Source organism: Parasteatoda tepidariorum, chromosome X2 (assembly GCF_043381705.1).
Source record: "Parasteatoda tepidariorum isolate YZ-2023 chromosome X2, CAS_Ptep_4.0, whole genome shotgun sequence".
NCBI classification, from domain to species: Eukaryota; Metazoa; Arthropoda; class Arachnida; order Araneae; family Theridiidae; genus Parasteatoda; species Parasteatoda tepidariorum.
In genome coordinates, this window is record NC_092215.1 from 55,837,116 (window position 1) to 55,860,337 (window position 23,222).

General features: G+C 31.3%; 1 protein-coding gene across 1 annotated transcript in view; it reads left to right on the top strand.

Moving 5' to 3' along the window:
* LOC107453369 (uncharacterized) overlaps nucleotides 1–23,222 on the top strand; it is a 51,378-nt gene that overhangs the window by 23,480 nt on the left and 4,676 nt on the right. The window contains exons 4-6 of the mRNA XM_016070182.3: nucleotides 2,582–2,647; nucleotides 12,315–12,434; nucleotides 14,916–15,048. Of these exons, the coding sequence (XP_015925668.1) occupies nucleotides 2,582–2,647; nucleotides 12,315–12,434; nucleotides 14,916–15,048 (319 nt within the window). The remainder of the gene's footprint in view (nucleotides 1–2,581; nucleotides 2,648–12,314; nucleotides 12,435–14,915; nucleotides 15,049–23,222) is intronic.

Here is a 23,222-nt window from a genome sequence, read left to right on the forward strand (position 1 = left end):
TTACGCTGATAACTGACACATTGCAAAATGCTTTTTTTTTTCATAGTAAATAAAGAGTTTTGAGTTGATAGCATTTAGTATTATTATTTTCCCAATAATCTCGAAGTCAAAATTATTTGACGGCACATTTTTGAAATGCGGCAATTTTTTGAATTTGACGGCAATTTTTTGAAAAAATGGCACGTTGGTGCATAAAGGTTCGCCATCCCTGCCCTACTTGAACGGAATTTTTAGTTACAATTAAAAGTTATAAGAATGGAAAGATATTTGATTTTCGCAGGACTGTTTTATGGTTTATAAATACCTTGTTCGAGTCTAAAGGATTTTTTTTCATGACCTAAAAATGAAAAAATACCATATAGAAATATCTTGCAATAAAGTAAAGGCTGTAAAAATTCAAAATTATTATTTTTTATGCAATAATTAGAAAATAATTAAGTTTAATTAATTCATTTTTTAAATTTTCTTCGCAATTATGAGTTTACTTTCTCCTAAACTACTTACGCCTAAATAAAAATCGCGTTGTGCAAAGCTAAGATTTTAAGAGGTTGTAATACAAAATTTGATGGTGTAACTTATAGCTCTAAAATTTTGAAGTGTGATTCCAATTCGCCATGGAATCACACCTCGAATAAGGGTTATGATTCAATCTATTTCCTATATATTTTTCTTTCAACCTTTAATTTTTTATTTTTTATACTAGAAATTATCAAATGATTGCGATTTCGTTGAGCGTTTAAAGCTTAAGTTATCTTTAAAGAAACTAAGAGAAATGCATTAAGTTTACTAATGGACTGGTCTAAGATTTATAACAATTAGATTCGAAACAATATTTAATTTGCATTTGAACCTTGTTTCGTTACTAAACTAGCATTAAAAGTAGTTGCAAGGAATCTAGCTATTAGTGAGCTTTTCTTTCGTAACGCACTATTCATTAAATTACATTTTTCAAAAAGTAGTGCGTTACACTATCAACTACGAAAAAATGTAGTCACTACAGTAGTTTCCTTACTTATAGCACGCTGGTTCCCACCGCTGTACAGTGCATCAAAGAAAAAGAAAAAAAAAGAAGGAAAAAAAGAAAAACTCAAATTGTTCAATTTACTTAAAAAGTTCTCCAGATATGGCGAAATACGCAAAAAGGAAAATTAACATCAAAGGGTCCAAACTTTAGACTGCTCTCCTGATGAAACTATTGTGACCATACTCCTCAGATTTCGGCTACCCCCTAAATTTTGGAAGTCTAAAATCCGCTGAAAAAAATAGCATGTTTATTCAAAAAAAGTACGTCTTAGTGTCTGAATTCGTAACTTAAAATATCGTCTGCACTTATTAATAAGCACATTTGAAATCACCCTCTCAAACCATTAAGATTGAGTCGAAGAACGTGGAAATCCAATCATTAGATCAAAAGTTATTCAGGGTGATCCGTTTTTTTGCGCACTGTGCATAACGATCATAAAACAAAGTGGGTTAAGTAATTATAAGGATAAGTTTAAAATTCAGAGTACTGACTTGCTCTGTCTCTTCAACGAGGTTCTGCATTGAGGAATTTTTTCCTTCACTATTGTTATAATTTTATATGTACGTTACTTTAATTGCACTGTATTAGAACTGCACAATGGGCCATTAGTGGTGATCTGAGAAACATGCCTAAGAATGATCTGAAAGCATGCCATCACAATTTTGTTGTTGCTGTTTCTAATTCGTTAAGCCAGGCCTTCCAGTCACTGGCCTTTGCGAATTAAGTTAAAAAGGTGGGTCTTTGATAAGTGAATACCGCAAGGGTGAAAGTAAGCACTACAAGGGTGTCTTAGCTCTGAAAGAAACGGATAGATGGCAGCCACTTCTTCAATTTAGATACAAATCAGAAGGGAAAGGAAATTTTCTCCAGATCCTTGTACCTATCGTACTAATCAGAGACCGAACACAGGACTTTCGATTTCACAGATTCTTCGAGCACATATATCGCTTGGTTATCGAATCGGATTGGCGTCCGATTCGATAACCACCGTCCCCACAATTTCGATCCTTTACTAAAGGGATGACTGCAATTTAACGAGATACTACGATATCGTTCGTTCCCTTTGTAGCCTGATAAAAAAGTTACCTACTCGCTCATTGATAGCAAACAGTGATGCTATGTTTTACAGCGAACTGTGTCTTACAATCAATCCACTTAGGAACTTTTCTTATTATATGATAAATAAATACATTGACTGTTGAAAAACTTAATGCAGTGTCAATTTTGCTATTTATTTATTTCATATCAATTAGTTAAAGTGTTTTTCTTTTGTATTTTTCTTCACGTATACTATTATTTGTAAACGGAGCTGAAATAAATAAGTTTGTGTTCTGATCTGTAAACGAAAAAATATATTATTGGAATGGATCATTTCTTACCTTCACTTTTGCTACATTTAAATGTAATATTGTGTTAAAGAGACGTTTTTTTGTGCCACTTTTGTTTCAAAAATTCAGAGCTGGATGGAATTAAATAAGGGTATCTACTACTTATGCTTTATTTCATCTATTTGTCTTTAAACCATGTAAAATATTAATTAGTTATTTATATTTTTAGAATCGAATATGCCATAGAGATATAAAACTAGAAAATATACTTCTAGATGAAGAAGGAAATGTCCAAGTAATTATCCTTCTTTTTTATTTTTACTTCAAGCTATTTTTTTAAATAATTATTAGAGCTAGACTAAACTAATAATTTTTTATTTTTAATTCGTATACTTCCTTTATTTTAAATATTAACCCACAACAAAAATTATTACCTCTTCAATAACGAGCCAATTAAGTAAAGAAAGAAAACAGTTTATGAAAAGCTTTTAATCTCATTAGAGCAATTTTGAAAAAAGAGAAGTTTCCTCAATAGTTATGAACTGTGCAAATAGAATAGGAGTTGCAAGGTTGCTGGAAGTCATTAGCCTTGACAGTTTCCCATCCCTAGTACCATGGTTTCCGCAAATCTTGCTTTTTACCTACGGCAGTATACTTCCATAAGAAGATGGAATATACTTGCTTGGGGAAAAGGCATGATTTGCCGAAACCATGATAACGGAGTGAGGAATTGTAATTTTGAAATGCCTTGCAATGTATGTTGATTAAACAAGACTTGTATGAGATACTTGCAAAGTAAAGTTTTACAAGAAAGTTACTATAAAAAGAAACAAAATATAATTATTTGAAAAGATTTATTGCAAAAGACGCATCAACATCTCAATAAAAGAAACACTGAAATTGTAACACCTATAGTACCGTTGGATAACTTTTATATTCCAGTTTCAGTCTTCTGCATGAGAATACAGCCTACATATCACAACTGACAGCGCGCGTATAGGCAAGTGATACCCCGACTGAAATTTTTTCTCGCGCAAGAAGATATAGGGCACGCGTAAGACACTGGGAACAATATCGGAACAATAAGGTGGTTGATCAAACACCTCCCAGTGAGACTTCTGCATCACCTAGAAATCTCCATTTGTTCTTGCATATGAAGAAATTACTATTCAGGCATCGCTTTCTCTTGGACGTGTTATCTGTGACATGATGACTTCATTCCTATACGGCAGACAGATACTACACTACAAAAAATTATCTATCGGTGCAACGATTTTAACAGTTTCGGTAGTTCATATGCTGAGAAGTAGCTGAAATATTGCTGTATACTTTGATTTAAATCTAGATAGTAAGGTTTTGTTTCTTTTTATGTGCCACAGAAAACTTGCTTTTGAGATCATCTCACTTGAAGTAAGTGACATGAATACTTTTTAGATAATCCACACATAATAAAAACAATACTCATGCCACGCTTGGTTACATTTGATTCAGTACACTTATTTTTAAAAATATGTGGTTTGATAAATTATAGTGTTACCTACTTAATTGTAATACAAGTGACTATCACGCAAAAACCTATTAAGGTTGTAGAATCCTCATTGACGACATTTAATTTATATATTCACAAACCTTATCAAAGAGGAATTTTTTTAAAGAAAACCTCATACATTAGGGGTTACAGATGAATATTTAAGAGTGGAAAACACAAAAACTTTTAAGGAAGTCGAGATTAAACGCTAAAATTTTTTTGATTGTTGAACAAAATTTGAAGGTGTTTTTACTAATCTCTACTAATCTACAGCTATTCCTTTCAGCTTCCTTTGCTAAGCAGATAGTTTTTTTTTTTGTTTTTTTTATCTCGATTTCCTCAGCAATGATTCGTTGTATTTTGATGTTGTGTTTTAGCTTAAATATTATTTTGCAACCATTCATGGCGGGAACAATTTTTCTTTATTTTTCATAAGGATTCTAAAGGTATTTATTAAGAGTCGTCAATAATGAACATCCTGTATAATGCAATTTCGTTACACATACCACAACTTTTTAAAAGTAAGTATACTCTGTCACCTTTAAAACGTAACCAAGTATAGTGTGGCACTATTTCCAAAATAAATACTAAAAATTACATTATCTATATTCTATTAGAACAATTATTTTTTCATAACTTTAAGTTTCTCAGCCCCATTCGAGAGTTAACTATTTTGGCAGGAGTGCTACTTACTAAATTTTGTGATTAACTCTATTTGGTAAATTGCTCTAACATGATTTAAAACTGTTTCTTTATAATTTTTTCTCTTAATTGAATTGTTATTTGAAAAGTAATAAGTGTTTCCGGTAGTCAATATTTAAAATAAATGAAATGATAAATGTATGTATGTTTTTAAATTTTTATCTTCGATAAGGATTTTTTTAAACATATTTTAGAAGGTCATATGGAACATTTTTTTTGTAAATGAAAGTAATAAAAAGGTTTTGTTGGTTTAGCCCATTGTCAGAGGTGGGACACCGGTGTCCCATTTATATATTTCTTTCTGACGCTTTAATTACAAGTAAAAATATATTTTGGTAATTTTTAATTATAAAAAATAGTCTTATAATTACTAAAAAATCTATTAGATTATCCGAAATATATTTGTAATAAAATATGAAAAAAAAAAAAACTAGTTCGATATTTTCTTTTTCTTCCCCAATCATATTCAAAAATTTATCAACAAATGATTTTCCAAAATAAAGAAATCTCAATGATGAATTACTGTTTCTCTTGGTTCTAAATAACCGCAAATAAATGCTAATTTGAAAATTAATGTTCGGAAGTAAGCCGTGTCTGGAAGATTCTATCTTTAACGCAGAAAAAGACACCGGTGTTTCATGCTATATTTTATGACCATAAATTATTAATATGCTAAATATAATATTTCCTTCTTATTTTGACCTAAATTAATACAAAATATTAAATAAAATATGAAAAATTTGTTTAATTAAAATTCTGAGTCAAAGGGTTAAGAAGGAAAAGTTTTCTAATGTGTTACGAAAAGAAGGGTATATATATATTGTAGCAGCTACTTTTTATTGAAAATGATTCATTTTTTAGTTTTGAAATTAAAATTTTATACATTTCTTTTAAAAAAAAATTTAAATTGACATGTTCGAGTCAAAGAATGAAATTCTAGGCTCGTTTTGGGAGATATATTTTCAGTATGACTGTTTCTTTTTCTTTTTTTAATTTTTTATTGTTTATTTTTTATTTTTCAAAGAAAAATTTTCTTTTGTGATCTACCCCAATGAGTGTTGCATAGTTTTCTCTTGATAAAAGTCCTTTTTAACAAATCAAATGTTTGAACTTTTGAAAGAAAACTCGCCTGCCAAATCACTTGAATAAAACTCTGGCGCCTTTTTCTGTCACTCTTTTATCTTTTTTCGTCTCATCTTATTTCACGTGAGCGCATTTATTTTTGAACTCCGTTACCATCATGTAAGAAATAGCATCGGTACTACTGAAAAAATGCATATCCAGACGCTTTAAGTTTTTGACTTTTTTAATTGAAATTTCTAAATAAATAGTGGACGAATCGTCATGCTTTTAAATACAGATTCAGTTTAAAAGCAGTGAAGGGGAATAACTAAAATATTGCTATAAAAAACGAGACATTCTTAAGAGGCATCTTTCTTTCCCAAAGAACCCAACCGTCAAACCAGAGCAGAAGGAATTTCTGAATATATTTTTAACCATCTTTATTTAATTTTCACAAGCAAATTTACGCTTCTCGGCAGTATCTTTTGAACAAGGAAATTCACAGAAACTCTAAAAATTATCAAAGGCTATTTATTATAATCTAACAAATGAATGATTTTATTGGTAGTTATACGTACTTATTTGTTTACCTATTCTGCACTACAGCCCGTTGTGAGCCTTTCGAACAGTATCGTTAGATCTCTGGTGGTATCATCCAATGAACTCTTTTTCCGTCTTGGCCTCACGGTCTCGAGTTCAAAAGATTCCAATTTAAAAGTTTTCTTAAATTTCTATTGTGATTTAATCTTTTATTGTGCCGTAGCCATACCAAACGTTTGTTTTTAATAAAAAGAATTATGCTTTTTTTTGTCTGATAAAACGGCCAAGCTCACTATTGTTTCTCCACTGTGTATTATTAATTTAATTAGTCGAAAAATTCTGTTTAAAATTTACTTATCGAAGATTAGTAGTAAGTTACATTCATCTTTATTTGTTAGGGTAAGAGCTGCCAAATAATATTTTACCATCAAAAATTTGAAAAGTTGAGAACAAAGTATTTTCAAATTTTAATTACTCAAATATTCGGCCAATGTGCTCAAATTTTGTAATTTTAAATCACACAGTTCAAAATGAAGTAAAAATTTCTAAACCTAACTATGAAAAGGTTTTATGAATTAAAGTATCAGTTAAAACAAATCATACACTATTTAAATGTAAATTTAACTCTTCAAAAGTCAATTAAAATAATCCTTTCCTCTCAAACAAAACATATTTATGACCATAAAATTGTCATAAATGTTTACGCAGGGGTCCCCAACCCTATGCCCGCGGGCACCATGGCGCCCGTCGATCGATCTAGGTGCGCCCGCTGCTTGTGCCCAACGATAAAATATTTCAGTTTTCCATTTTCCCAATAAATGCTATGCACATTTTATGCTATGCAAAAACATATTGAGGTACTCTCGTTCAGTAATGGTAAAGTACTTGATAGATTTCTACATTTAATTGGAGAAATAAAAAATAATCTTGCAGCCAAAAATCAAACATTTTTGGAACTGAGAGATCCTCTTTGGCTAGCAGATTTGTCTTTCATAATGGACATAATGGAAAAAACTAAATAATTTAAACTTGGAGCTGCAGGAAAAAGACAAACATAAAGCAAAAATGATAAAGGCTATAAACTCGTTCAGAGCTAAGCTAGTTTTGTGGATATCACATTTGAAAATGAAGTCTCTTGTGCATTTTCCAAACATGAAAAAAATGTTAGGTGACACTGAAATTGACTTATTAGCATTTGTCATCAACCTCCAATTGCTTAAAGATCAATTTAAAAAGCTCTTTCAACAATTTAATATCATCGAGCCTTTGATAACTTTTTTGTTAATCCTTTTGCCAACCAAATAAACGTTACCGTAATAGCAACATGCGTTTCAGAATTTCTTCGAGTAAAGCGAGAAGAATCGAAGATAGAAATTCTGGAATATGATTGAAGGAATAAATTCCATTCTTAAAAATAGCATTATATTCTCCCAATTATCTAGCGCTGGCCAGCGAAATGCCATGCCTAACACCACATTGACTGTATTTTATAAATAATTTTTATATTTCATATGTTTTGAAAGCAATTTAGTAATTATTTATTTTACACAAGAAAATTAATACTAATTATATTCATATGTTAAATTAATTTTTAAAATTAAATTTTTTGTGCACTATATGTAGTGTGTAATATTACCTATGTCTACCAACTATAAATTTATCTTGAAAAAATAAATGGTGCCCGCCATTCGACCAATATTCTGGTATTTGCTCTTAGGTACAAAAAGGTTGGGGACTACTGGTTTAGGGTATAGAGAGCGCACCTCCCAATGAGGTGATCCAGGTTCAAATCCAAGTGATGACTGGCCGATGGGAACTCTGCTCCCAACTCGCATTGACCACAGTGCTGACGTCAAATATTCTCAGGTGGTTAACAGTCTCATGGGTTAGAATACCTTTGACATCGGTTAAACCGTGTAAGAGTTTTGTAATTTTCCTCTCTATCTAGCGCCAAAACAACTTCCGTCTGACTTCCATAATAAGTCCTCCAGTAAAGCTGCTTTTTTCCCCATGACTGACCCAGCAGTTCCCTTGTCTTCTGGATTGGATTCAAAATAACAAAGTTATGGAGTTGATTTTAAAAAATTTTTATGAAATTATTTAGAAATACATATAACGATTGATGATATAAAGTAATAAGTGCGAAATATACCAATATATATTTTTCATGCAGCAATCATTCTGTCACTTCCCCGGTACGAAGCTTTTGGAGCCACTTCATACTATTCTGACGATGCCGTTCGTAAACAAACTGAAAAGTTTTATCTGTTTTCAAGAGGAGAGGAGACATTTTTCCTTGTTTTTTTTTGTTATAAATAAATTATTTAGTGTAAAATTCAAATGTTTTGAAAACAAACTTTTCATTTTGATGCAAAATATTTCCCAAAGCTGCACCATTGCCCTTTTTCATCAAAATAAAAATTCATATAAATTATACATTTATAAATTGAGAATTATGCATTCGTGTTGCACAATTGATCAAATCACATTCAGTTGGAATGTTCCCTAAATTCGTAAAAATTATAAATTGTAGTTTATTATTTTTTAAGAGTTTAATAATTTGAACTTTTTTAATGTAGTTTTTATTGAATTTAACTTTTTTAATGTAGTTTAATTTTCAGATAGAAACATTTAAAATATTGATCTAAGAATTATTATTAAATAAAGAATAATGACGCCACGTGAAAATTATGAATTGAATCAATTGAAAATTCTACCATCAAACGATTACTGTAAACCGTAAACTTCTCAAAAGTTAAAGAAATTTGGAGCCGGTTTCAAAATAGCCGCGTCGTGGAACAGATCCAATAGCATGAAAAAGTAATTAAATTTTGTCTGTTTAAGCTCTAAATTGAATACATTCAAATTAAAAAAGAAATATTTTTGTTTAAATTAAAAAAATAAAATCAAAATATGCAAAAAAGTTATTAATTTTAATTTTAATGTTATCCATGTAAAATTGCATACTTTAAAATTTTGTAAAAAACTGTATACCTTACAATTCAATTTTTTTTACTGCTGTTAAATAAAATATTTCCCAGATTACAGTTACCCCTATATTTTGGGGATCAGAAATCTGAATCCGTCGAAAAAAAGGAATATTTATTCAGAGAAAATTCGTTTTTGTGTCTGATTTCGTAACTTGAAATATCGTCTGCACTGATTAATTAGTATACTTGAAGTCACCCCCTCAAACCATTAAGATTGAGTCCTAGAACATGGAAATGCGATCATTAGATCAAAATTTAGTCAGGGTAGTCCATTTCTTTTTTGTGCACTGTACAACATAATGACAACATAAACTGTTAAATACGTCAATTTAGAGCTTCAAAGCTATGATAAGAACATCAGATAAATCAGATCTTCAAAGCAATCAATCCAACAGAATAAAGGGAATAAACAGTTATGCAGGAGCAGGACTAAAAATTTTTCATATTTTCCTAAAATAATATCCTGGGCGAGGGAATTTTTCTACTATTTTAGAAAATTACGGTCAACTTTTAAGTGATACACCTTGCTGAGTAAAATAATATTTTAACAATTAAAGTGGATTAAAAAAAATATCTTTTTACACCTTCAAATATTTATATTTTATTAATACTACTTAAGTGTGTGGTGCAAAATTTTAAATAAATTGAATAACTTTAACCCTTTGTCGAAAATTTTTTTTAAAAATACTTTTTCTCATTTTTCATAATTTTTTCCCTATTTTGCATTAATTTAGATCAAAATAAGAGAAAAATATTATATTTACCATTTTAATAATTTACGGTTATGAAATACAGCATGAAACACCGGTATCTTTTTTTACGTTAAAAGTAATATCTTCCAAACCCGGCTAGCTTTCAAGGAAACATTTTTCAAGTTTGCACTTATTTAGATTCAAGAGAAACATTTATTAATATTTCTTTAATTTTTGAAATCAGTTACTGTGAAAATCTTGAATATGAATGAAAAATGCATGCTTTCAAACTACTTTTTTTTTGGATTTTATATTTAAGCACAAATATAATTTCGATAAACTAACATCGTTTTTTAATTAGTGATTATACTTTTTTATAATTATAAAACACCAAAAAATATTTTTGCTTGTAAGTAGAGCTTCAGAAAACAAAAATAAATAAAGGGACTCCGGTGTTCCATCGGCATCAAAGAGTAAAAAAAAAAAAAAAAAAAAAAAAAAAAAAAAAAAAAAAAAAAAAAAAAAAAAACGGAAAGGCCAGGAGAGTGACTCATTAGTAATTTTAAAATATTTTAGGAAATTGTAAATTAATAATCTTTTTTATATGCATGTAAATGAGTGGAAAAAATTTTATCTTAATTTAAAAAATAGAAACTTTTTACATTTTTAAGACATAATTTTTAAGACTATTTATATGCATTTACATGCATATAAGAAAAATTATTAATTTACAATTTCCTATAAACACACGTTGGTAAATTACCCAACGTGTATCTGGGCCATTCTATCGATCAACTATAACAATATCGTGTCCAATTACATTGTTTAGACGCGAAATTGTTAGGCTTTTGGAGAATCACCCATATACACGTTGGGTAAATTTTTTTTCATAACTGAAGAAGATACCTACTGCTGCCTACTGCCCTTTTTCGTTCGGCAACAACCATTTCATGGACCTCTTTCGGGTAACAAACGTATGAAAATCGCATGGATAGAGATCAGGTCTGTTTGGCGAATGTTCTAGTGTCTCCCACTTTATTATGTGCAATTTTCGCTCTCATCTCATCATCAACTGCCCGCCTGTTATTGTCTGTAGATATAGATTACCTTTCAGATTGACTTGTATTTTGAGTTGAATCGGGAGCTATAGGCAAATATAAGGGCCATTTCCTAACTGTGGTTTCTCGGCCGTTTTCCCTACGCATTCCCCAAACAATGTCTACCGGATTTTCTCTTTCTGTGGCAATAATAATAGCATGAAGTTGGTCTTGTTTTAACACATTTGTCAATAACGTCGCCATTCTCAACATTTTCTACACCCACTTTGGTAAACTAATAACACACTAATACCGAAGTAATTAAGTAAAACCAATGCTATTTATAGATGGCGGTTCTTATGTACCCAAATTGGTGACATTCTCATTTGCATATACCCTCAAACGGAAACGTTTTGAACGTATCTAATACTGCGTGCTGATAAAAAAAAAATCGACGTAAGTGACAAAAAAAAGAAGAAATTTCAAAAATTGAGACTTGATGTGTTTGCCATTTTTGTACGATAAGCTAAATGTTGCAAAGACAAAATTTTTCAACTATCAATTTTTTTATTAATTTTCTGAGATTCTATTTTAGTGTTGTTAGTATTTGTAGGGGAAGGAAAATAATTGTTAAGCCCCGATGGAACAAATCAAGTTGATCAGTCTTGTATGTTAACCTCTACTTTCAAGAACCGAATTTATCCTTTATAAGAAAAAGATGCAAAATTTTTGCAATCTGACCACCTCTCTATCTTATCTGTTGACCACTGGAAAGAAATCAAATTTGTCTAATAGTTTTATTTAAAGCTATTCTAAACCCTTCATGATTTGACAACAAAAGGAAAAAAAAAATTTTCAGGAAAATTTCATTGTAATGTATTTGAACTTCACTAAACTGTAAAAAAAAGTGTTAAAAGGTAACCTTTGTAAGTTTATAAAATCCGAAAACTATTTATATTTTATTTTTACAAAAATTGGTTCCAAACAGCTTAACCAATTGAATCTTACATGTCTAAATAAATACAATGTTAAGTTTTTTCTAATTGTGTACTAATAATTTAAGAAATTATTCATGATTAGTAATTTGCATGTACCACAAACAATACGTGCATGTTTTTTTAAACTAATCAGTTTAGCGTTACATTTATGTAATGAATTGTAATTCATAAAATATATGGAGTATTTGCTAAAAACTTTAAAGTCACGTTGAAAAACTTAATAAATTTTATCTATACTTTGATTGGTAACATCTAAGACACTTATAAAAATTCTCACGATTCATGTAAGAAATGATAAAAAAAAAAAAACAATGACTAACCCCATAAAAACTTTACCACTTGCTTAAATTGACCACTAAAGCAATGGACCGCAAGTGGTCAAACAGGATCCTTAAATTGTTCTTTGCTTTCAGATAGCTGATTTTGGACTTTCGAATATCTTTGATGAGCGAAGGAGGATGAGTACATTTTGTGGGAGTCCTCTGTATGCTTCTCCAGAAATTGTAAAAGGCACTCCATATAAAGGACCTGAAGTAAGATATTCTTTATTATTAAAAAGATCTTTACAATTCTTCTCGTTAATCCGATAAGATTGCCGAACTGAAAAATGGACATGAGATAGCGTTAGAACAGTTGTACTAACGCTCAGTCATGTTGAACAACTATATATGTAGCACAAAAAAGATAAGAGAAAAAAAAACGAAGAAAATTAAGAAAATTAAATAAGCTTTAATAATTTTAAGATTAAGATTTTTTCTTTACTTAATGTATTCTATTTTCGTTAAAAATTTTTTGAGTGCTCCTTACGCTATTGTATTGATATATTTTGCTTTGGTTATATTGTTGATACAATATTAGAAAGCACTCCTTTTTGCGGATATAATCGTGTGAGCTGATGAAGAGATTATATCTTTTCATTATTTTGTTTTCCGGCTTTTTAAGAATTTTTTAAAATATGTTTGTGGCATGTTATATATGTGGCATGAACTCAACAAGTAGTTTTAAGTCTCTTGTAGGTCATGAGCTGACCTCTCGATTGTATCCCATAAACGTTCGATGGGATTTATCTCGGTAAATCAAGGTGGCCAAATAATTCACTGGAATTGTCCAGAATGTATAATTTCAATGATATGTCTTTTTATGTCGAGTAGAAGATAGTTTGTCTCCTTCCTGTTAATAGATTTTGATTGTTTACGTAGTCTCTCTGTATAGGTTTCGAATAATATCAAAATAGGCTTTTTCAATTCCATTTCATTAAAGCAGACGTGTCAATGACGCCAAGAGTCTTCTTTACGCAAAAAAGAGAGTACAGAGATATATTGTGCATTCGTTACATCATTCGATGAGCTCCCTAATTGTTTGCGTTATCTATAGTACTATATTCACATCTGAAGCCTTTTTAGTTATTTGTCGCACTGATCCCAAATTTTTTTCCCAATTCGTTGGTCAAATGTTTTCCTGAAGATCTTATAGGGGATTGATAAGAAACTTAAGAGTCTATTTTAATATTTCTTTTTCTCACATTCTGAAGAGGGAAACCTTTTTACGTGCAGTATAAAGAAAGGGGCTAACTTGGTCCTTCTTACTGCAAAAGCAAATGGCAAAATGTCGATTGCAGCATAATACTTTTCCTAATAACACCTTTCACAAAACACAAGTCCCTTTTTGAAAAAGATTGTATGAACACTTTTTTTAAAATCCATTTTTGCTTTTTAAAATGCAGCAATCGTATCACGGACGGGATAGAAATGACCTATGCAAAGTGTCTAGAAAGTAATGTCACTGGTTTTACTGTTAAGCACACGCACGTAACTGTTTGCTCGTACTGGGTGATGATTTAGCCATTTTCGAAAATCTTGATTGTAGGAACAGTCATTTCAGTGACACTTGTATTCGTCTCTAATGCAAGCTATCATGCAATGTTTGGTAGATTGTCGACAGGCTATGTTATGGCTAAGAAATTCCACAGTTGAAACGTTTCCCATGATAAAGTTTGCCATTGATGATAAATAATAATTTGCAATGTTAACCGGGACGCCAAGTTTATCAGTGGCCCAATGCATTTTTTAAGGTTTTTAAGAAGAAATCAGCAATAGAACATACAATAAGTCGTCAGTGATCACCACGGATGAAAACGTGAAGCGTGTGAATGAATTCGTTAACTCAGACAGTCGCTTGAGTTAGTGTTCGTTTCATGGCATCGATTTTGACATTCCAGAAAATACCACTCACGAGATGGTGACGAACAAACTGCAGATGAGAAATCTGTGTGAAAATTTCGCCTCTCCCGCGACCCACTTACTAGACTATTAAAAGGTGCAAACAATTCACCTGCCGCTCTACTATCTTGAGGTGGTTCTTCCAGACTTTTTGTTTCCTTGCTTGAAAACTGTCATGAAAAGACAAAATTTTGATTTGTCGAATTTTTTTGAAAATCGTGAAATTTGATTTAAAGTATAAGTTTCACCGGGGTTCAAAGGTCAACCGTGATGCTTTGATGCCAGAAAACTTCTCTTTGAAAATGAATGTTCAATAAATTTTCATTAAGTTTAGAGTGAAACTCGGCAAGCTTGAAGAGGAAACTTATCCTTTCATTAAGACGACTTTTATCAGAATGCCAAATCTACCAATGGTTTCAGGTATTTTTTTAAAAGATTATGAAGAAGTTAACAAAGAAACTCATGCAGGCCATCAACAACAACCTCCGATAAAAATGTGACGTGTATGACTGAACTCTAAGTTCAGACTATCATTTGAGTAGCCGCTTAATGGACCTTCCTGATAAAGCTTACTGTGGTGCCGTTTCCGGACTGACCAATCCTTCGATGTCTAAAATTCTCGTTGAAAGAGAAGTATCGACGAATGAAAAGCCTAATTTGGAACATTTTTAAGTGTTACGCTGATCCGAATTACAAATGGTTTTTAATCGATTCAGTGACATAAACTTTTGGACAAACTCTGAATTTCTGTTTGCAGTGCAGCTGAAACAATAACTTTAACTAATTTTATTGCAGGTAGATTGTTGGAGCTTGGGAGTATTATTGTATACTTTAATATATGGAACGATGCCATTTGATGGTCGAAATTTCAAAGAACTTGTAGCACAAATTTCTGAAGGGAAATACGAAGAACCAGTAGATAGATCAAGTAAGTTTTTTCTACTTTACTTTTACAATTTAAAATAAACTAATTTCTGTTAAAAGTCAACACGTTGATCTTACATGGAAAATAGGTACATATTCGAATCTCGTTTATTTCAAGACGTTGGTTCTTCTTAAATTTCGTGGTTGTATGTGTGCTATTTCCTTATAAGTAATGAGAGTCCTTAAAGCAAAGTTTTCTGTTGCAGTGCATTTCAACTTATAAATCATGAAGCCCCTCACCTTTTTCTAGGGAGTGGAACTGTGGAATTTCAAAGTCTTAAATAGGAACCCTTTTTTTATTATAGAGTTGTATTCTCCAGAAAAAAAAAATATCCAAATTTGACCTACTCAGGTTGCACTCAATCACAAAATAAAAATGAAGTACAAAATGAGCAAAAGGAAATTATTTTAAAAAACACATGGCAAGTAAAAAAATAAAAAAATAAATAAAATAAAATAAAAATATCTAATGGCACTAAAAATGGGATCTTCTGAGGTTTTCTCTTTTAATTTGGTATCACATCTATCTAAAATATCGTAGATTATGTATCTTAAAATTCGATGTGTATTTTTTGAGATCTTTTTTATAATTTTCGGTTCTATTTCAAATGAGATAAATTTAGAAAACCAATTGAGAAATAATTTTCAGATGTTTAAAAAAACAATCTTAAATCCGATTGTCAAAGAACGGGTTGATTTTCGTAGGATCTGACACAACATAAAGTAATGTTTTTTATCAAATAATTTTATATTTTTATATCTACTACGAGTCGATAACTGTTACACTAATTTTTTATCCATCTTTAGAAAGCATTTTCTGTACTAATCATCTCACAGATAAGTCATGGTGCCCAGTAGACCCCAAGTCCAGCATCACTGGTTGTGGTCAATGAGCGAGTGGGTGACCACTTTGATCAGCCTGCGAAGAGACTAAGGAGGCGCAGTATCGGTACCCGTTAAACTATTCTACCGTAAAGAGATCGACTTTTCACAGAGGTCGTCCGGTTACCGAAACGGGAGAGTTTATTGTGCAGCTCTAGTTAAATAAAGTGCGACTATTCTTTGCTAATCATGAAAATGGTACAAAATGTTAATACGAAAAAAGCGACTGTTTTCGGAAAATGAAAAGCACTTGTTATCTAATTTGTTAATATTTGAATTGCTTCTCCAAAACTGCTTAGTCTGAGCTAAAAAATGACCAAAAATCAAGAATTATTCATTGATTTTAATAATTCATTTTCTAGGGGAAAAAAATCTTTAAAAAAAAATTGCTATTTTAAAAGGCTTATCATCTTTTTTTAATATTTAAGTGATTTGGTAATTCTTAACTCTAAATAAATCCTCACGGCAAAGTGGCATATATTATTTAAAATTATAGCTTTACTTTGAGTTTAGGGCACTTAAATTGCGTGATTGCTTTTTTTTTTTTTTTTTTTTTTTTTTTTTTTTTTTCATTTTACTTTGCGTGAAGCTTCGAAAAACACACTTAAGAAGTGGAGATTAAAAAAGATAGATATTAATAGAATGATCAAAAAGTTTTTTTTCTTAAAAAGTGAATCGAACGTATGAAACGTATTTAAAGATTCGTTTACTAGTTGGTGTAACAGATTAATTACGAAAAGATATCATTCCCAAATCCATAATACACATTTTAAAAAATAAACAATAAAAATAAAATTAATAAGCATAACTATTAAAAACATACCTAATAAAAACTTAAGTAGTTTAATTGTTAATCTCTTTTTCGAAATTACAATTTAAGAAATTCATTTTTTAATAAATAGCAAGATATACAGTTTTTTAAAAATGTTAACAAACCACGGTCGAACTTACTATAAAGAAGGGAGTTCTAACTTTTTAAAGGTACTTTAGTGTTCAATATAAAGTTGAATTTCAGTTTTCGTCGCTTATTTCAAACACCACTGGACTGACTTAAATCAAGTTTGGTTTGAAGATGGATTGATATATTACAAAGAACATAACTTTTAAAAGTTATAATGTACACATTGAGTCACGCAGGATTGATCGCAAGACATGGTTCCCTGTAGAACACCGAAGTCAAGCATCACTGGCTGAGGTCAGTAAGCGGTGGGTGACCACTGTGATCAGCCTACGTCGGGACCGAGGTTGCGCGGTATCGGTCCTCTTTAAACTGTTCTATCGTAAAGTGCTCGACTTCACTTGCAGTCTAGTGAAATATGAGTTTGGGAATAACCTGTATATGCATCCTATCTTCCTAATGATTCTGCATCCTAATGATTCTAACTTTATATTATATCGTAAAAATAACTTACTGACTCACATGTGTATCCTATTTTACTGTTATTATAAATGTTAGAGTCAATGACGACGGAAAATGGGTCATAGCGTCTCTTTGATTCGTACTTTTAAACGGAGAAAACCAGGGATTCTTCATCCAACGTCATCACGGTTCTGAAGGGGTTAACTGGACTGATCTCAAACCGTAGAGCATGTCCGAACCGTATTGAGGAGGACAATCAATCAGAACATCAGAACTGCGTTGCTTGAAGGATCAGTTGCCATAGTAACACTTAAACTGCCTTTTTTCCTTTTTTTGGGGGGGGGGTCTTTTTTTCTGTATGAAATGACAATGTGAAAATCATTATAAGTAAGCTGGAAGGGGAAAATACACTCGATTAACCCATTTTTTGTTCAATTCCACCGTTTCATGCTTTCTGACTACAATGCTTTCTGACTGATTCCTTCATGTTTTCTGACTGATTCCTTCATGTTTTCTGACTGTTTCGCACGGTCATGTGAGTGTATTACGACTGTTAAATGGCTATTTTGCTTGCGTTTTACCAATATACCTTCATACCAAGTTTCATTTACATAGCCCAGTAACTTTTGGAGATATTCGAGAAAATCTGCAAATTCTCTAAATAGAACCATTGAGTACAAGGGTGTTGAGAGGAAGGAAGGTGTACCAGTGAGAGTACAAGGGTAGAACAGGCTATACCGCGGAAGAATTTTTTCATTACGAATTCTGTGTTACTTCTATTGGAATTTTAAAATTTAAAGTTTAGAGAAAAGCGAGTGACTTAAAGTAAGCTATGAATTTTCACATGCTGAACAAATGTTATCAAAATGGAAACAAAATATTACATGATAATTTCTTCATTGCGTAATCCTAAGTGATCTTGTCCTAGTTTTATTTGCATTCTATTGTTTAGAATTTTTTTTTCATCATTTGAAAATTCATAGTTTTCTCTAAGATTACCTGAACTCATTTTTTTTATACTTTATATATTAAATTACTTAAGTAGGTGAATGAAAATTTGCTATGTAGGATTTCTCCCGCTATATAGCGTCTTTTTTAAGGGATGTTTATAAAGGAGAATATGCAGAATAATCAAGTAAGAGGAAATAATAATGCCCCATTCTATCCAATTCTTTGGTTTGCCCTGTCACATCGCATTTAGTTTAATTGTGGCAGTCATTATGTTAATTATTTCTTTACAATCCAAGTACTAATAACAGTTTTTAGAAAACATTGTATCGAAAGAGTTGTATTTTGAGAAAATTAAAATTGAAAAAAAATTATTGCATTAGTTGCTTTGAAATTTCGATTGTTTTATTGTGTTTTTGACATGAATTAAATTCTAATATCCACCTTACTATATTTCAATCGATTCAGAAAATTCCTTGCTTTCAAATTTATTTGTAGAAAAATTTAGAAAATTTAATTAATACTTTGTGTTTGTAACTACCAGTGTACGTATTATAATTAACAAAAATGAGAAATAGGGTCTAAAAAATAAATGGTCTCAATTTAACAACTACTTATTAAAACAAACAACTTTTACCATGAAATGGGCGAAGGGCTCTATATTTTTTTGCAAAATGAAAAGGTGCCTCGAGGTTACGCGATTTCTCTACTCTCCCCATTCTATTATCATTTTTTTCGACAAAGCTTGCTTTATATTATAGTAGTATATTATAACTTCTTACTGAAACGTACTATCATGGGACTATGATAACGTAGAGGGGAAAGAGAGTGGGAAAGCTGCCCTTGAGACGCCTACTCTATTTACAAGGAGTGTTATGTAACGTTGTTAACAGCAATCCCGCAGACCTGGCAAGACTTTTCTAGGTGCGATTTCTAAGCAGGGCGTTGCCTGGTCCAATTAGCACCTCAGCTGTGGCAAAAATCGTCTAACATATGCCTAATTTATCCCGTTGCTGATGTGCTTTTATTGAAGCTTGAAATGGCTCACTTGAGCCATTACGAGTCCTGTCCTGCTTATTGTCCTGTCCGAGTTCTGTCCTGCTTACGAGTCACTGTCCTGCTTGTTGTAAAGTTATCAATTATAAGGATTCTTAGACACTAATATTCATCTTCATTGTAATTTAAATTCACCAAACAGGACAACTCTAGCGACTCGCCCTTTGCTTGCCGACCCCATATTGTTTGTTTTGGTAAGCTTTATTGCCGAGCTGTGATCATTGATTTTATTGCACCCAGTATAACCAATACCTCTTAGATGAAAGAAGGCCTCAGCACGGATCAATTTAGTAGTTTAACGTAACGAACATGAACTGCGCAGTGGATGAAAAATTAGAAAGATGTCATGGGATACTAAGTTACCCAGTGGTGGTAATTACGAAAGATGTCATACTAAAGGATCAAAATTCTTGCTTATGGTAACCCGTGCTGAGGCCTTTAATGCAATCGCGTTAGATTTTGAAATAATTGAATCCAATTTAACAATCATTCATATTCGCGAATACTTTTTAAGATGTTTATTTATGCATTCCTGGAGAAAAATTTGAGCAAACAACTGTGTTATCTCTACGGGAAAACAAGTTTCCACTCCCAGTAACTTAGCGTGTCTTTGATATTCAAGAACTGGTTTTTTGTCGAATTCCGTCCAAATGAAATCATCAAAGGTTGATTTCAACAAGAATCTTAGACAGTTGGTTATTAACTATTAGAATGATTTTTCGTTTGTGACGATAACAATAATGAATAAATAAATTTTTAAAATTAAAAAAAGTATTTAAAATATTTAACATTTGGTTCAATATTATTGTTGACATTGAAGTTTACATAAAAGGATTCACTTGATGCGTATAAGATTTAAATAAATAAAACATTAAAAATATCAAATCAAAATTTGAAAAAACAAAGATAAATACATCGAAAATAACAAAAAACTATTTTATTTAAAAAATAACTTTCAATTCGTTATTCAGTGATTTTGTCCAGTATTAACTGATTTCAGTGTTCTATATATGCGTTTTTCGGGAGTGCAAATTCAAACAAGTAATGAGAAAAATTTTGTAATTTAACATTAAAAATAGCGATTCCAAATTCTCTAAAACTAAAGAAAAATTCCTTACATAACAAAAAAGGCAATTTTTTGTATGTTTTGGTTTTTAAATTTTCATTAATCATATTTTATGATCAAGAAGAAATTTCCCTTAGTGGAGAACTTTTCGAGGGAACTAACCCACATTTACGTTACATGTAGAAGAAAACCACGACAACCTACGACGGTTAGCCTGACGGTAAGGAGACTCTAACCCATGATCCGTTTACCACTGAGAACATTTTACGTGAGCAGTGTGGTCAGTGCGAGCCGGGTGCAGAATTTGTATCGAGTAGCTGTCACTGGGATATGAACCTGGTTCACCTTATTGGGAGGCAAGCTCTCTATCACCTGAGCTACCACAGCTCACTTTGTACCCTATTTTATTTTATAACCGTCGTTGAACTGGTGACCGATTTTGAGTTTAGGACTACCAATGTTCAATTCCGTAGCCTTGTAATATTGAACCCATTCTAGAAGACAAGGGAACACCTGGATCAGTACCCCTAAGGGTATTTATCTGTTGTGGGAACTTGGCGGACTTTGTAACCTCGACAGATTTAATGTGCATCAGTCACCATTTAATACACGGGATTCTTCAGCCGGCTGGAATCGAACTTCCGTTCTCACTAACACGAGTTCAACGCTCTGCCAATCAGGCTATTCTGGCACTTTTTAACCCTATGAAAATAGGACAGCTTCTCAATGTTACGCGATTTCCCCACTCCCCACGCTTTCTCTCTGTTCGGCACATCTTGTTTTTCTCCCATACCGGTATATTCCAACTTCTTACTGAAGCGAGGAGAAAGTGGAATATTTGCCGAAACCATGGTAACAGAGAGGGTAAAAGTGTAGAGAGTTGGGAAATATTTAAACCTTGAGACGCTGTATCTATTTTTAGAGAGTATAGCTATTGCTACACCTGTGTAAGACAGTTGGTTATGAAATTAGCCTTTTCCTCCATCTTCGATATTAAGTCAACACACGGTGTGACGTCCCGTACCTGGTGCAGTTGGTAGTTCAAGATACCACGACATCAACTTTTTAAAAAAAAACTTATTGATGTCTCTTTTTTTGCCCATCAGTTGGAAGAAACAAGAATGAAAAATAATCATTCTCAGAAGATTTTGAAAGTGTAAGTAAAAAAAAAAAAAAAAGTCAAATGTCAAATTTTTCAGTTAACAAGTTTTCGGCGTTTGCAATTAATTGGTAACCTTCCTAATCCCCTTTCCAAGTGGCACCACTGACACAGCGACAGACGAGTTAGTATTTTGAAAAAAAAAATGAACAAAGTTTGACCCACTTTTCAATAACGTTTGCCATCGCTGGCATCATCCATCTATAAATTTATTGATTGGTACGACAGCCCGGGGTGGGTCTTCTCTAGAACATTTTACCATGTCATTTTCCATGTATATGGCTGAAAATTATACATCAGTCACTGGTATATATATTGTTGAAAATTATATATCAATCACTGGTATATATAGTTGAAGATTATATATCAGTCACTGGTATATATATAGTTGAAAATTATACATCAGCTATTAGTATAGATAGTTCAAAATTATACATCAGTCACTGGTATATATAGTTCAAAATTATATATCAGTCACTGGTATATATAGTTCAAAATTATAGCTTTTAAATCACTTAAATTGTAGCTTTTTTTCATAGACGAAAGAGCTTCGAAAAACACCTTTATGGAAGGATGGAAAGAAAAACAATATTGAAATCTGACAAGTGAAGCAGGAAAGGGGAAAAAATTAAAACCAGTTTCGTTAATAACAGCCTTTCTATTTTTCTATGTTTCATCCAGCAATTAAACAGGTTCTAAGATTTTCAGTCCTGCTCACTCAGTAATAATTCGTATGATTTCGGTAGGTTATGCCACTACCCTTAATTTTTAACTCCATTTTTGACAAGATTCTAAAAATGTTCATTTTGGGCGATGATTTCAAAAAACTCAGTATTTTTCAAAATTGCTGTGATTCAGAAAGAAATTAAGCTTCAAACTACTTCTGTACAAATTTTGTATAATTTAAAATATGCCACCAGTTTTGATGTTTTCTATTATCTCTATAGAAAAATCCTATTTCCATAGAGATAACACAGTAGTGGTTCTCCACAAATGATGTCATAATTCTTTTCAATATTTTTGCTTCCCGTTACTACAAAGTGTCACATTTCACCATACCCCATAATCGTATGTCACGCTATATTGCATAAATATATATCTATGGTTCAAAAACCAATATGATCAATTTTTTTCGTTACAAAATAAAACCAATGTCAATACAAAACAAAACTACTAAAAAATATTGCATTCTTATCTTTTTTAAGTAAACTTAATTAAAAAAAAAAATTATTTGCTTTCTTTAATTGTAAATGTAAGCTTTAAACTTAAATATGTGATGAAAAAAATATATATTTTCGGGAACAAACCTGTTTTTTTTTTTTTTTTTTTTTTTTTTTTTTTTTTTTTNAAAATTACTGGATTTTCAATGGAAATAACCGAAGCCTTCCGCAAAAAACATTATGATTTATTAGTTGATTGACTTCAGACTTTTTAACTTTTCGCTTAATCTTTGTTAATATGTTTTGAAAAATAACATTCTGTTGTCATTTTTTAATTCATTGCTCTAGCAGTGTATCCAAATACGAAATTCACATTTTTAATTATCATAATATACATTTTCAACTAATATTTTTTGGAATATGTTTAACTTCAAAGTCATTATAGTTACAAATTTTTTCAATAAATTTCTAAAGTAAAAAATATTAAATATAAAATTAATTATTATTTTCTTTTTTAAGTTTTGCAAGATTATTAAAGTGAAGCATT